This window comes from Barbus barbus, assembly GCF_936440315.1.
Source record: "Barbus barbus genome assembly, chromosome: 48".
Classification (NCBI taxonomy): domain Eukaryota; kingdom Metazoa; phylum Chordata; class Actinopteri; order Cypriniformes; family Cyprinidae; genus Barbus; species Barbus barbus.
In genome coordinates this window covers 18,637,959-18,650,628 of record NC_136726.1, presented here as the reverse complement: position 1 = coordinate 18,650,628, position 12,670 = coordinate 18,637,959, and the positions used below count along the sequence as shown (strand labels likewise).

General features: G+C 41.2%; 2 protein-coding genes across 2 annotated transcripts in view; both read left to right on the top strand.

Moving 5' to 3' along the window:
* Nucleotides 1-6,147, top strand: part of peak1 (pseudopodium-enriched atypical kinase 1) — a 33,404-nt gene extending 27,257 nt beyond the window's left edge. The window contains exons 4-5 of the mRNA XM_079411794.1: nucleotides 637-1,370; nucleotides 2,585-6,147. Coding sequence (XP_079267920.1) covers nucleotides 637-1,370; nucleotides 2,585-3,748 — 1,898 coding nt within the window. The 3' untranslated portion in view covers nucleotides 3,749-6,147. The remainder of the gene's footprint in view (nucleotides 1-636; nucleotides 1,371-2,584) is intronic.
* Nucleotides 6,148-6,917: 770 nt separating this feature from the next.
* ubap1la (ubiquitin associated protein 1-like a) lies at nucleotides 6,918-12,283 on the top strand. Its single transcript, XM_079411623.1, has 6 exons — nucleotides 6,918-7,227; nucleotides 7,882-8,017; nucleotides 8,124-8,783; nucleotides 9,841-10,008; nucleotides 10,080-10,181; nucleotides 11,661-12,283. Exons 2-6 carry the CDS (start codon nucleotides 7,886-7,888, stop codon nucleotides 11,793-11,795), a joined length of 1,197 nt encoding a protein of 398 aa, XP_079267749.1. The 5' UTR covers nucleotides 6,918-7,227; nucleotides 7,882-7,885; the 3' UTR covers nucleotides 11,796-12,283.
* The last annotated feature ends 387 nt before the right edge of the window (nucleotides 12,284-12,670 follow it).

Here is a 12,670-nt window from a genome sequence, read left to right as displayed (position 1 = left end):
GTTTGTTGGGGACTTTAATGGCCACAGATCTGAGAGACTGACAGATTATCAGACTGAGTCCGTCTATATTGAGTTGTGTGGCATCACACAGGATATGAGAAAAATAATGAATTTTCAGCTGTCCCAAGAGAGCGTGGTTGCTGGTGGCTACTTCCTTCCCTCCTTATGTTGCAGAGTTGACCTCTGATATCCAAGCATATAACGTTGCAGTGCTTATGATTTAGGCTGATGAACCTCTGAACTGCATAGCAGCACGGGCCTCCAAGGGGTTAAAGTACTGCCTCTAATTTTGTCCCGCTGACTCTTTGATCGTTTTATAGACGTGACCTACAAAAATCCCTGTCCTGGGCCTCAGAGGAAGCCCCAGTCTGAGATTATTGGGAGATTAAAGCAGATTAGTGAGGAATGTTAGATGAGGCTTCACGCTGTTAAATCATTTCTAACTTGTATCCCACGTCCCTGCGGACGGAGCGTGTGTGAATTGCTTTAAGACTGTTCATCCTGCAATTAGAGATACGGTAAAGGGAAGCATGTAATGGAAATCCAATAATGCACCAGTTATGTTCTGGTCAAAAATATTCTGAGCTGTTTCAAAGTCATAATCCTCACTGAAATTCCTCATCTCTCACTCTACAGGTCAATCCAGGGCCAACATGATCCCCGTAAAACATCCCAGACATCCTAAAGCATCTGATGACACTTTAACCTCTGATCCAGAGGCCACCGAACCCACGACAAAATCCACTCCTCCACCCCTACCCAAAAAGTCAGTCCAACGTGCCCAAACGGAGCCATCCGCTCTAAGTAGAGAACTCTCTGCCCCGCGACCCAAAGGAGAGGTCAGACCAGGCGGGACCAGTCTAAGCGTTGCCAATCCACTCTACGATCTCGAATCCACATGGGACACGGCCAGTCAGAGCTCCTCACTCAGCTCGGAGGCACGACATCCTGATGAATCGGGAGACTCCCTGGAGCGTCCTGTGGGTGGGCAGAGCCTGTCTTGCCTAACCAGTAGGAGCTCCATGCAGGCATGCGACCGCCGAGGCTACCGAAGTACAGAGAGTCTGACAGCCCAGACGCGAGGGGCTGGGAGACCTGCTAAAGCCCAGAAACAGGTGCCGTACAGAGGCATGGAGAGCTGGGAGGAAGTGGTCGGGAGGATCCGAGGCCTGCACACGGATACCCTTTGCAAGTTGGCAGCCAGATGTGAAGATCGATTTATGGCCGGACAAAAAGATCATCTGCGATTTGGAACAGACAGCTGGTCTCATTTCCGGCTGACCGCAGGAAAACCCTGCTGCGAGGCAGGAGATGCTGTGTACTACACAGCGTCTTTCGCTAAAGAACCTCTGACAAACTACGCCGTTAAGGTGAAAATTCAGTCTTACACAAATTTATTGATGCATGTATATAGATGAGCTGAATAGGTGTCTACATGAGATCTTCTAAGGCAGAAAAGTCAAGTAATGGTCACTCATGCAACTCACAATCATTGCTTCTTGCAAGAACAGAAAGAGTGATTTAAATAAGAGTTAATTCCAGTAGAGTCTGATGGCAGCATGTTGTTAAGCTGATAGCTTGTTACTTAAAGGGGTCATGAATTGCCTCTGTTTTTTATTTTATACTGTTCTCTGAGGTCCACTTATGTTATCAAGACTTTTACATAAAACTGAAAGTTTACAGAAGGTTCAAAAGCTCACTGATGCTCCAGATGAAAAAATGATGCATTAAGGGCAGGGGTGTGAAAACTACTTGAATTTGAAGATCAGGGTAAATTTAACTTATTTTCTCTTCTGGGAAACATGTAACTTTCTTCTGTGGTCTCTGAAGGGAATTACTAAGTGAAAAAATATGATATTTAGGCAAAATAAGAAAAATGTACACATCTACATTCTGTTTAAAACTTTTCACCCCCGGCTCTTAATGCATTGTTTTTCCTTCTGGAGCATCACTGAGCGTTTGAACCTTCTGTAGTAGTTGCATATGAGTGTGAAAAGATGGATCTCAAAATCATACAGTCATTGTTGGAAAGGGTTCAAATACACAAAAATGCTGGAAAACCAAAGAATTTGTAGGACCTGAAGGATTTTTCTGAAGAACAACAGGCAGCTGTGGATCATCCAGGTAACAACACAGTATTAAGAATGTTAAGAATGAAGCGGATGTAAATTTTGAACGGGGTCATTTTTATAAATTCAACTATTATTTTCTCTTGTGGACTATATGTAAACATCTTTTATGTGAAATATCTTATTCAGGTCAGTACCAAATAAACAATAACATGCATTTTGTATGATCCCTCTTATTTTGGTAAAATAATTAACATTTTGCAGATTCTGAAAGGGGAATGTAAACGTTTGACCTTAACTGTATGTCAAAAGATCAAGGAAATTTTGATTTCTCAGTTCATGACCCCTTTAATTCAGAGAGAGTTTGTCACAATGCATTATGAAATTATCCACAAAGGATACATTCGGTGCTTTCTTGGCCATAGCTGTTTGATACTTCAAATTGTTGGCTAGGTAGTCAGCTCAGATTTGCATGTATATGCTGAAATTCACATTCTCTTTCTTTCTGATCTCAGATCTGTCGGGGAGTGGTGAAGGAGACTCAGCAGCAGTTTTTTCACAGCCTAGCAGTTCGGCAGAGTATCGCTGTGCACTTCAACATCCAGCAGGACTGTGGGCACTTCCTGGCAGACGTTCCGGCGCGCCTGCTACCCTGGGAGCGTGAGGAGGATGGCGAAGACAAGCAAGGTGGTACGGACGGAGGAGAAGAGGGAAAAGGAAAGGAGGATGAGAGAGATGCAGTAGGTTCGGGCGGGAAACTCTGCAGCCGTGTTGTGGTGATCACTCGAGAGGTGCCATTCCAGACGGTGGCCGATTTCGTACGGGAAGGTGTGGAGAGGCACGCGAGAAACCCTGAGCTGTACGAACGCCAGGTGTGTCTCCTGCTGCTGCAGCTGTGTGCGGGACTAGAGCACATGAAACCCTACCACGTCACGCACTGTGACCTCCGGCTCGAGAACCTCCTCCTGGTGCACTGTCAGCCCGGGAACCCTTGGAACCTGGAGCTCATGGAACCGAACAACAATGCTGCATCTGGACCTTCCTCCGCCGTGGCTTCCGCTTGCCCTGCCCGGCTCATCATCAGCAACTTCTCTCAGGCCAAACTCAAGAACGTGGTGCTGGAACCCGCTTCGCTCCGAGACCAGTCCCGTCTGGCACCTGAGCTCCTCACTGCCACTCAATACCGCAAGTGCGACGAATTCCAGACCGGGATACTGATCTACGAGATGCTGCATCGACCGAACCCATTTGAGGAATGCCCGGAGCTAAAAGAGAGGGAATACTGCAGCTCTGACTTGCCCCAGCTGCCCCTGCGATCCCTCTACTCCAACGGTCTTCAACAGCTCGCCACGTTGCTGCTCAATCCCAACCCTTCCGAGCGCATCCAGATGGCGGATGCCCGGGCGTGTTTGCAGTGTCTGCTATGGGGCCCCCGAGAGGATCTGTTCAATTCATTGAACCCCGCCGCCGGGACAGTCCAGCGCCACACCGTCCTGCAGAACTGGCTGGACCTGAAGCGAACGCTTATGATGATCAAGTTCGCAGAGCGTTCTTTGGACACAGGCTGCGGCGTGAGTCTGGAGGACTGGTTGTGCTGTCAGTATCTGGCCTTCGCTACGACCGAATCTCTGAGCAGAGTAATCAAGATCCTGCAGCAGCCACAGGGCGTGCTTATCTGATCGCATCCGATCCAGCTAATGAGGCTGGGACGTGTAGACATGTGCGCTGTACAGACGAGTGATTTTATTCAAGGAAACCGTATCGTTTGACTTTGTGGTGAATGTGTTTGGGTTTGGTTTACTTTTAATACCATGCAGAGTCCGAACAAACCGTTTACAGGATGAAAAGTGACAAAGTGAAGTCATATTTAACTCCACAGATAATGGCACATTTATAGAGCTGCTTTTATAAACAAGTGAAACTGCATGACGTGTGTGTATGTGTGAGTGTGTTGTGGGTTTTCTGCCGGTGTGTTAAGTTACGCTTTTCATTCTGCTGTAGGGACTCGTGTATATCAGCAGGAAACCACTGATCTGACATTAGCTGCATCATGATTTATGATTCCAGTAACTATTGGATAGCTATTATGTAGTCATCACATATCAGAGTTTGTGCGAGGGGCGCCAAAATAAGGGTCCCCTAGTGGTCACGTTAAGGTCAGTGAATGAATGAGTCTAACATGCCTTATTTTATATGTGTCTGTGTATATATAGAGAGAGATTTATGGAAAGTGGCAAAAACATCATCTTTCATCAGTCATTTCACTCGAATATGTTTTTATCAGATCCTGATATATCGTACAGATTAGTTCGAGAGTACAGATTGGATATTTTTCTACCACAATAAGAGCACTGTAAACTTTACCAAAGACTAAATACTAAATACACAAAGATCAAAACATATTTTTACATTTTACATAATCAAAGAGAAGATCTTAATACTCTCCCTCTTAAAGAAAGTGTCCTTATGTACCTAAAACAAATGCAGTTTAGTTCTTCAGCAGTACTTTGGCTCTCTAAAGTACACAGGAACATTTCCAATCAGAGGGATTGGCACCAAACTCACTTTAATCAAACTAGAGTCACTCCAGATTCTGATCGTAGCGTTTACACTTGCTGTAAAGGCTCTGAACTGCTTTTGAGACATATCAGGATGAATCTAACCCTGACCTGACCCGGATATCACTACGCAGATGTATGTGCAATCATTAAAAGCAAGTGTTGACATTTGTTACAGTATTTTAGATATATTTAACGCACTTGATATTCTCAGCATGCAATTATACTTTATCTTCCTGTTCCTGTTCGGCACATAATTGATGAGAATGCGAGCTTTGGGGTCAGACTCCCAGCGAGGCGTGTGCGAGGATATTTGATTGTGTGTGTGAAGCATTAGTTTCAGAATTTCAGCACATTATTCAGCATTTTGTCCTTGTTGTAGTGTTATTTTGAGGCAATGGCAATATAGAAACGAACTTCAGATTGAAATGTGAGACACACAAGCTGCATCCCAGTTTGCTTGCTTCTGCATACTACAGGTATGGATTTAAGTGGTGATGGGGGAAATGCATATTTGAGTATGTAGTATGCTAGTATTTTAATGTAATAAAATGAACACAATTTATGTAAACGTTGACATAGATACATTTATTATAACTTTTACATATTTAAAACTGCTGTTGCAGCTTTGGCCTTGGAATTTATAATTATTCACTATTACAACTAAAAATGTTGATAAAGAACTGTTACAAGCTCCGCCTCTTCTGTAATGCAAGGGGATTGTGGGTAATATTGGCTCAAAAGGCACCCACAGAAAAAGTATACTATCCAGGCACCTTGAGGATATTTTTTTGACATGCTATGATTTTTGTGACATACTATGATTTGTAGAACACCAAACAAAATTTTGCATACTTTATAGTATGGATAGTATGCAAATTGGGATGCAGATATTGTCACGCCTCCCTGTTTCTATTTCACTTACATATTCATGTGAAAGAAAGGGATTGCAGAAAGGGATTTAATGATTCATAGTGCATGACAAAGGGTTCATGTGAGGTCACTGGATAGTGTCTCTGTCAATCACAAATTAGGGCAGGACCATTGGTTTGCTCCCATCTTCCATTTCCAAAGCAGCAGTTATAGTTTCATCAATTCCATTAGAGAGAAACAGGAATAATGTGTGTGTGTGAGAGAAACATTTCGGTGCGTGTCACGCTGAATGTTTGCGGGTCACACCGTAGCAATATGTTGTATTGAATTGTATTTGTATATAATAATTTGAGTGTAGTTTAAATTCATTTTAGCAGTACAGGCACGATTCTGTCACAGCAAGAACTTGAGAGAGAGAGTGAAAGTATCAGCAGATGTCTGTAACCTGGAGAACGTGTGTGTTTTTGCTCACCCATCATTAGTTTCTTTCACATCATTTCACTGAAATCATGTATTTACTGTTATTTACAAATGTTTATTGCCAGTGATTTCACTAAACTGCTTTTTACCTACAACTGCATATCTCATGATATTTAGCTCTACATTACTGAGTAAACTGCTCATAATAAAACTATGAATATGTTTTTAAATAAGACTTGTTTGTGTTTAATTAGAAACACTATTTTGTTGTTTTTATTAATAATACAATATGAAATTGGGTCCTGGAAATAGTAGGCAACTTCACAAGTTAGATGTGGGCCGGGAAAAGTTAAGAAAATTTATTAAAAGGTCATTAAAAAGTCAGAAATTCTTGTAGTCCACAGCCATTCAAGCTCACCTCTAAAGCATTTCTTAGGCTGGAAATATTTTTAATGCATTTTTTAGTTAAGAAAACTAAATTAGAGACATAGAAAAATATGGAAATTTGTCAGAAAATCTGGGATAATTACTTTTTTTATTATTTGGTGGAAACAGACTTCTATAGACCCATGATGACACCAGTATTAATATAAAATATATTGTATAGTACTTTTATCAAATCTATACACTTTTAAAAAAGTTTAAATCCACCTAACGCTTTGTTTTAATGGCATTAAAGCACTGGAGACATGGTTTTGTCATACTGAAGGTCAGAAAACAAAATATCTTGCTGTTTTAGTTTAGGGCCTCTAGAGGGCGCCACAAACCACACAAATCACCCCTCCTTATGCAATATGGCCCAACACTGAGTTATCTCTAATAGTGCCTGCTGTGTCATTTCCTGATGTCTTAGCCTTTTTCAGATTCACAGATAGAAACCCGACACTACGCCTTCGAACTAATAACAATAGCGCATTGAGAATGTTCATGTATCTGATTACATTATTACTCAACCAGCATCACGGTTCATGGTATCTCTAGGAGTTCTGAGTATCTTAGTTCTTAGTAGGAGTTCTTAGAAACCTCTTAGTATCTTCAGCACCTTACTATGGTGTGAGAAATGGAAAGGAAGATGATGTGTGTGTTTGTTCCAACAGGATAAGGAAAGATTATTGTGTGAGTCAGAGTATAATCCTGAGTGTGTGTGTGTGTGTGTGTGTGTGTAAACCTGTTGATTCACAAGGGGATATTATGTTTCTGTTATTATGCACACGTGAAGCTTACTAGCACAGTCTGACACTCTGCAACCGAGGAACAATACGCATACACACACATCCATAAGTTCAGAGACACTACCCAAACCACAGGTAAGAAATTTTCATTTAATGTCCTGTAATAAATCATAATCTAGATAAACCAATTTACAGTCACAGCAAATTATATTATTATAAATATGATTATATACATTATTTGTTATTTAAATTAATGTAAATGTTTTTTACTACAATGATTAAGCATCATATTATTACGCAGCAAAATATTACATTATATAAATTGATTTTGAATTATATGCATTAACTTTTTTGTAATTTAAATTAGTGATTTAGTGTTTTTACTACAAGGAAATAATATTAGTCGTATTATGATTTTAAAAGGTCGAGACTTTATGCCAGGGTTATTACTAATTGTTATCAGTAAAACATAAATTCAACCTAAACAGTAATATTTTCAAATAATAAAAATGTAACTAAAATTAAAATGGAAAAATAAAAATCTAAAAATTCAAATAGCTCATTCAAATTCTAAATTAAAACTATAATAGTATATAAATAATACTAAAATAACACTTTTTGTCATGTGACAACAAAGTGTACCATATTCTTTGAATGTGCATCTACAGAGATATACATGTCAGCAACAGAAATACATATACATGGGTGTAAATGAACTACAGAACTACACAGATACTGCTTTACAGATTATAGTATTAACTATTAACTTAAATTGTTTGTGAATGTCAGCAGAATGTGTAGTCTGGATGAGGTTCCATTTAAAGTTGCTCTGGACTCTGTGGAGATACAGTTGGGTCAGAAAGAGCCGGTCACAGCTCCTGAACTTACGATCCCAAACTGTGCTCAAATACTGCGTGATACAAAGGTAACAACATATATGTTCATATGTTTGCTTATATTTATCATATACATGTGAGATTTTATGTGTATCTTTATATATAACAATGTTCATATGTTGTCCTGTTTAACAGTATTCATTCACTCTGGAGAAAAAGATCCTGGCTGCATGGGAACAACAGCAGCGGAAGAACAGGAAAGCCAAAAAAACGCCCCAAAGCGTGTGTCCCACCTGCCCACCATATTGGCTGATGTTCAGCAGCCCTCAGCAGAACCGCAGGGTGTGCCTCAGAAGCGCAGAATTATGGGAACTGGGCCCTCGCCCCCGTAGCTTAAGCCTCAGTGCTGCTGACTCGTGGAAGCTCCGCCCACTTCGTTCAGTACAGTTCCTCATTGCCGACACAGACTATGAGGGTGGCTACGGTGAAGACAACGAAAGCTCGTCTGAGGATGAGACTGTTCGGAGCAAAGAAAGACCGAAGAGTTCCGGCCCACAGTGCCCATGGATTTCTGCCCGTTACACCCAGCGAGGCTCCACCCCTCGCCCCACCCCTCCTAGCACACTCCACAAGGCCCGGCCAAGCTCCGCCTCCTCTGTAAAAGACATACGTAGGCCTATCCCCCCTGGCCTCAGCCAGACGCCGCAGGGCAGCCCTCACGGCTCCAGAGCCCCCCGCAGGAAACCTGCTGTACCGCGAACCAGCGGGCGACGAAACTCACACACCCTCCTACAGCCGAGACCCTCATCCGCAGGGCCGCTGCCCTCCCCCAGGCTTCAGAAACCATCCTCACATGTAACACAAACACTATAGATACATAGATCTTATTCATAGCTCTTAAAGGGATAGTTCACCCAAAAATGAAAATTCTGTCATTAATTACTCACCCTCATGTCGTTCCAAACCTGTAAGACCCTCGTTCATCTTCGGAACACAAATTAAGATATTTTTGATGAAAAAACCCTCCCATAGCAAGGGTCCTTACACGATCGACGCACAGAAACGTAGCAAGGACATTGTTGTGCGTGTAGCATGTGACATCAGTGGTTCAACCTTAATTCTACGAAGCTACGAGAATACTTTTTGTGCGCAAAGAAAACAAAAACAACGACTTTATTCAAGAATTTGTCTCCTTGTCACCCTGGCGCCATTTTGGAGAGTATCACATAAGTAAACAACGTATGTACGCAGATGCGTTGTTTACGTTCAGATCAAAGCTTAAACAACGAATCTGTGTAAATACATTGTATACGCTGTTTCCGTATGTGATTCTCTCCAAAATGGCGCCAGGGTGACACGGAGGAGACGAATTATTGAATAAAGTCATATTTTTGTTTGTTTTTTTGTGCACAAAAAGTATTCTCGTAGCTTCGTAAAATTACGGTTGAACCACTGATGTCACATGGATTATTTGAAGGATGTCCTTACTACCTTTCTGGACCTTGATCGTGTAAGGGTCCTTGCTGTTTATGGGAGGGTCAGAGAGCTCTCGGCATTCATCAAAAATATCTTAGTTTCTGTTCCGAAGATGAACGAAGGTCTTACAGCAGGGGTGTCAAACTCAGTTCCTGGAGGGCTGGAGCCCTGCAGAGTTTAGATACAACCCTAATTAAACACGCCTGATCCAGCTAATCAGATCCTTCAGGCTTATTTGAAAACTACATAGTTTGTTTGTAGGAGCAGGGTTGGAAATAAACTCTGCAAGGCTGCGGCCATCCAGGAACTGAGTTTGACACCCCTGTCTTACAGGGCTGGAATGACATGAGGGTGAGTAAATAATGACAGAATGTTTATTTTTAGGTAAACTACCCCTTTAATTTCTGATTATTGATGAGCTGATTTTGTGTTTTAGGGTGTGCGTCCGCGGACGTCCGCAGGGCTACAAGACGCTCATGCAGATCTGTTGTGCGCTTTGAGTCAGGAAGAAAGGGATCTTCTTGAAGCTGTTACACAACATGGATACACACTACACACTGCCATACTAGCACTGCAGAGGACAGGGCCCAAGAGTCCTGATCAGGTAACACACACTACATGCAATCACACACACATATATAAACATTCTGTTGCTCATTCTTTCTCGATCTCCAGATTTTGAGTTACCTGATGTCATGTGACCGTCTCTGTCGGCTGGGTTTTGAGAAGACTCAGGTGGAAGAAGCTTTGGAGATGTTCCAGAACTGTGAGACCAAGGTGAGACCCTTCAAAACTGCTTTAGTGCTGCCTTCACGTGCTATTGGAAATTTACTATTTCCCACTTATGAAGTCGTGATTACGAGCTTGTGGTATTCAAGTGCTTAAATGTCAGAAAGAATAAAATGTAGCATCCCACTGGTTGAAAATCATATAAACATTCACAGCGCTATACATGAAGTTTGCTGACAATTCTGGAATTTCGGTCAAATACATGCTTATTTCACTGCTTATAAAACATACAATATGCTTTGAATGATCGTTCATATCTAGCCTATAAATACACTACTTTAGTGACAAGACAAAGGGATGCAGTTGTTGTGAGAACAGCACTGACAGCAGCAATGGTTGTCCCCTCCACCATGTTTAAAGTTTATGACCCGCCCAACTCGGAAACTCGGGTATCAAAATTATTTCAGAATTTCCCAGTAGTAAATACGACTTGACAGGCCATTCACGTCCAGTTTCCAATTAGGAAACTCGTATTTACGATAATTCCGATAGCACATGAAGGCTGCATTAGTGCTCCAAATACTCAACCAATCGGCATCCAACACCCCTCAAACACTCAACCAATCAGCATCCAGTGCAAAAAACACTTCTCAAATCAGTGATCAGTTGGCATTCAGTGGACAAAATATTCCTCAAATTCTTGGCGCCAATAGCCTTGTGGGCAGCGTGCCGACATACTGTATAGCACCATTGTGCTTCGGCCGTCCCAAGTTCGAGTCCCAGCTCATGGACCTTTCCCAATCCCATCGTTGCTTCCTGTCTACAATGTCCTATCCCAATAAAATGCAAAAATGCTAAAAACAGATATGAAAAAAAAAACAATCCTCAAATCAGCATTTAGCATGCCAAACATTCAACCAATCAGCATCCAGCACAGAAAACCCCTCAAATCAGCAATCAATCTGACTGCAAGACAAAAAATACTTCCCAAAATCACCAACCAACTGGCATCCAGAGCAGAATTTTTTATTTTTTTTTAAATCAGCCACCATTTGACATTCAGTGGACAAAACATTCCTTAACTCAGCATTTAGCAAGTCAAACGCTCAACCAATGGTCATCCAGCGCACAAAACACCCCTCAAATCAGCAACCAATCGGTATCCAGTGCAAGAAATACTTCTAAAATCAGCAACCAATTGGTTTTCAGAGGACAAAACATCCATCAAATCAGCATTTAGCATGCCAAACATTCAACCAATCGCCATCCAGCACACAAAACACCTCTCAAATCAGCATTTGATTCTCCAAACACTCAACTAGTTGGGATCCAGTGCACACAATGTGCACAAAAGCATTTAGCAGTAAACATCCCTCACAAAACACACACCCCTGAACAAACCACACATCCAATTAGCATTTAGGACTACAAACACACATCCAATCAATATTTAGTGCATCAAATACGACTAATCTTATCTGATGTATTGTAACTGTATTTATGTTTTTTTTTGTTTGTTTCTCTCAGGCTTCAGAGTTCCTGTTTCTGCTGGCTCAGTTCTGTGAGATGGGTTTCCAGCAGAGCACCATTAAAGAAGTTCTACTGGTGCATGAGAACCATAAAGAGAGAGCCCTGGAAGAGCTTATGACCCGCAGTGGCTGAGAACTGCTATGTGAACAAATGAGTTGCCACCTCCATGAGTGAAAAAACCATGAATAAATGTATAAATGAATCCTCTCAGTTTCTCATGCAGAAAAGGTCCTGCTTGTTGATTGATTTCATTGTAATTATGTTTATTATATTGATGCCACGTGTTTAGCTGTAGATCAGTTTATCATGACGAAGATTAATCATCTAGTTAACAAAAAATGTTTAGCATATTTTGAAAAGAGCTGGGGACAGTTTGAATGACTTTAATTAAACACTGTTGTGACATTTATTATGCATCAGTTGTTTAGTTTCAGGACTGTTTTCCTAATGTTTGGAATGTAATAAGTGCAGATTTGCATAACCATTGTCAAACAGTATCACCACTGTTTAAACTCAACTTTAGTTACACTTTATCAGTATTCAAATTTTACTGACATGTACCATCAAAAGTCATGTAACAGAACAAAAAATAATAAACATCTGATCTCTGATTAGTTGCTATTTCAGTCTGTCATTTTTTTCCAGATACTGCTTGCTTATGTATGCTTATGTATTTATGTATTTAAACTGCTTTTAAACTTCATTTGACAGAAGAATTGCTCGAGAATTGAAAAATCTCCCCAACAAGAATGTAAAGCATTTATTTTATTTGATGTTGTTTATTTTTATTTTAATCTGTGATGACCAGCTGGCCCCCATCTTCACACAGATCTTCAACAGATCACTGGAGCTGTGCGAAGTCCCTTCATGCTTCAAACGCTCCACCATCATCCCCGTCCACCATTTTTCTCTGCATTGTTTACAGGTCGATGACTTGTAGGACCTCATGAAAAAGAATACAAAAATAAGTTTGGTGTGAGAAAATGACTCAGAGCACTATAATTTAT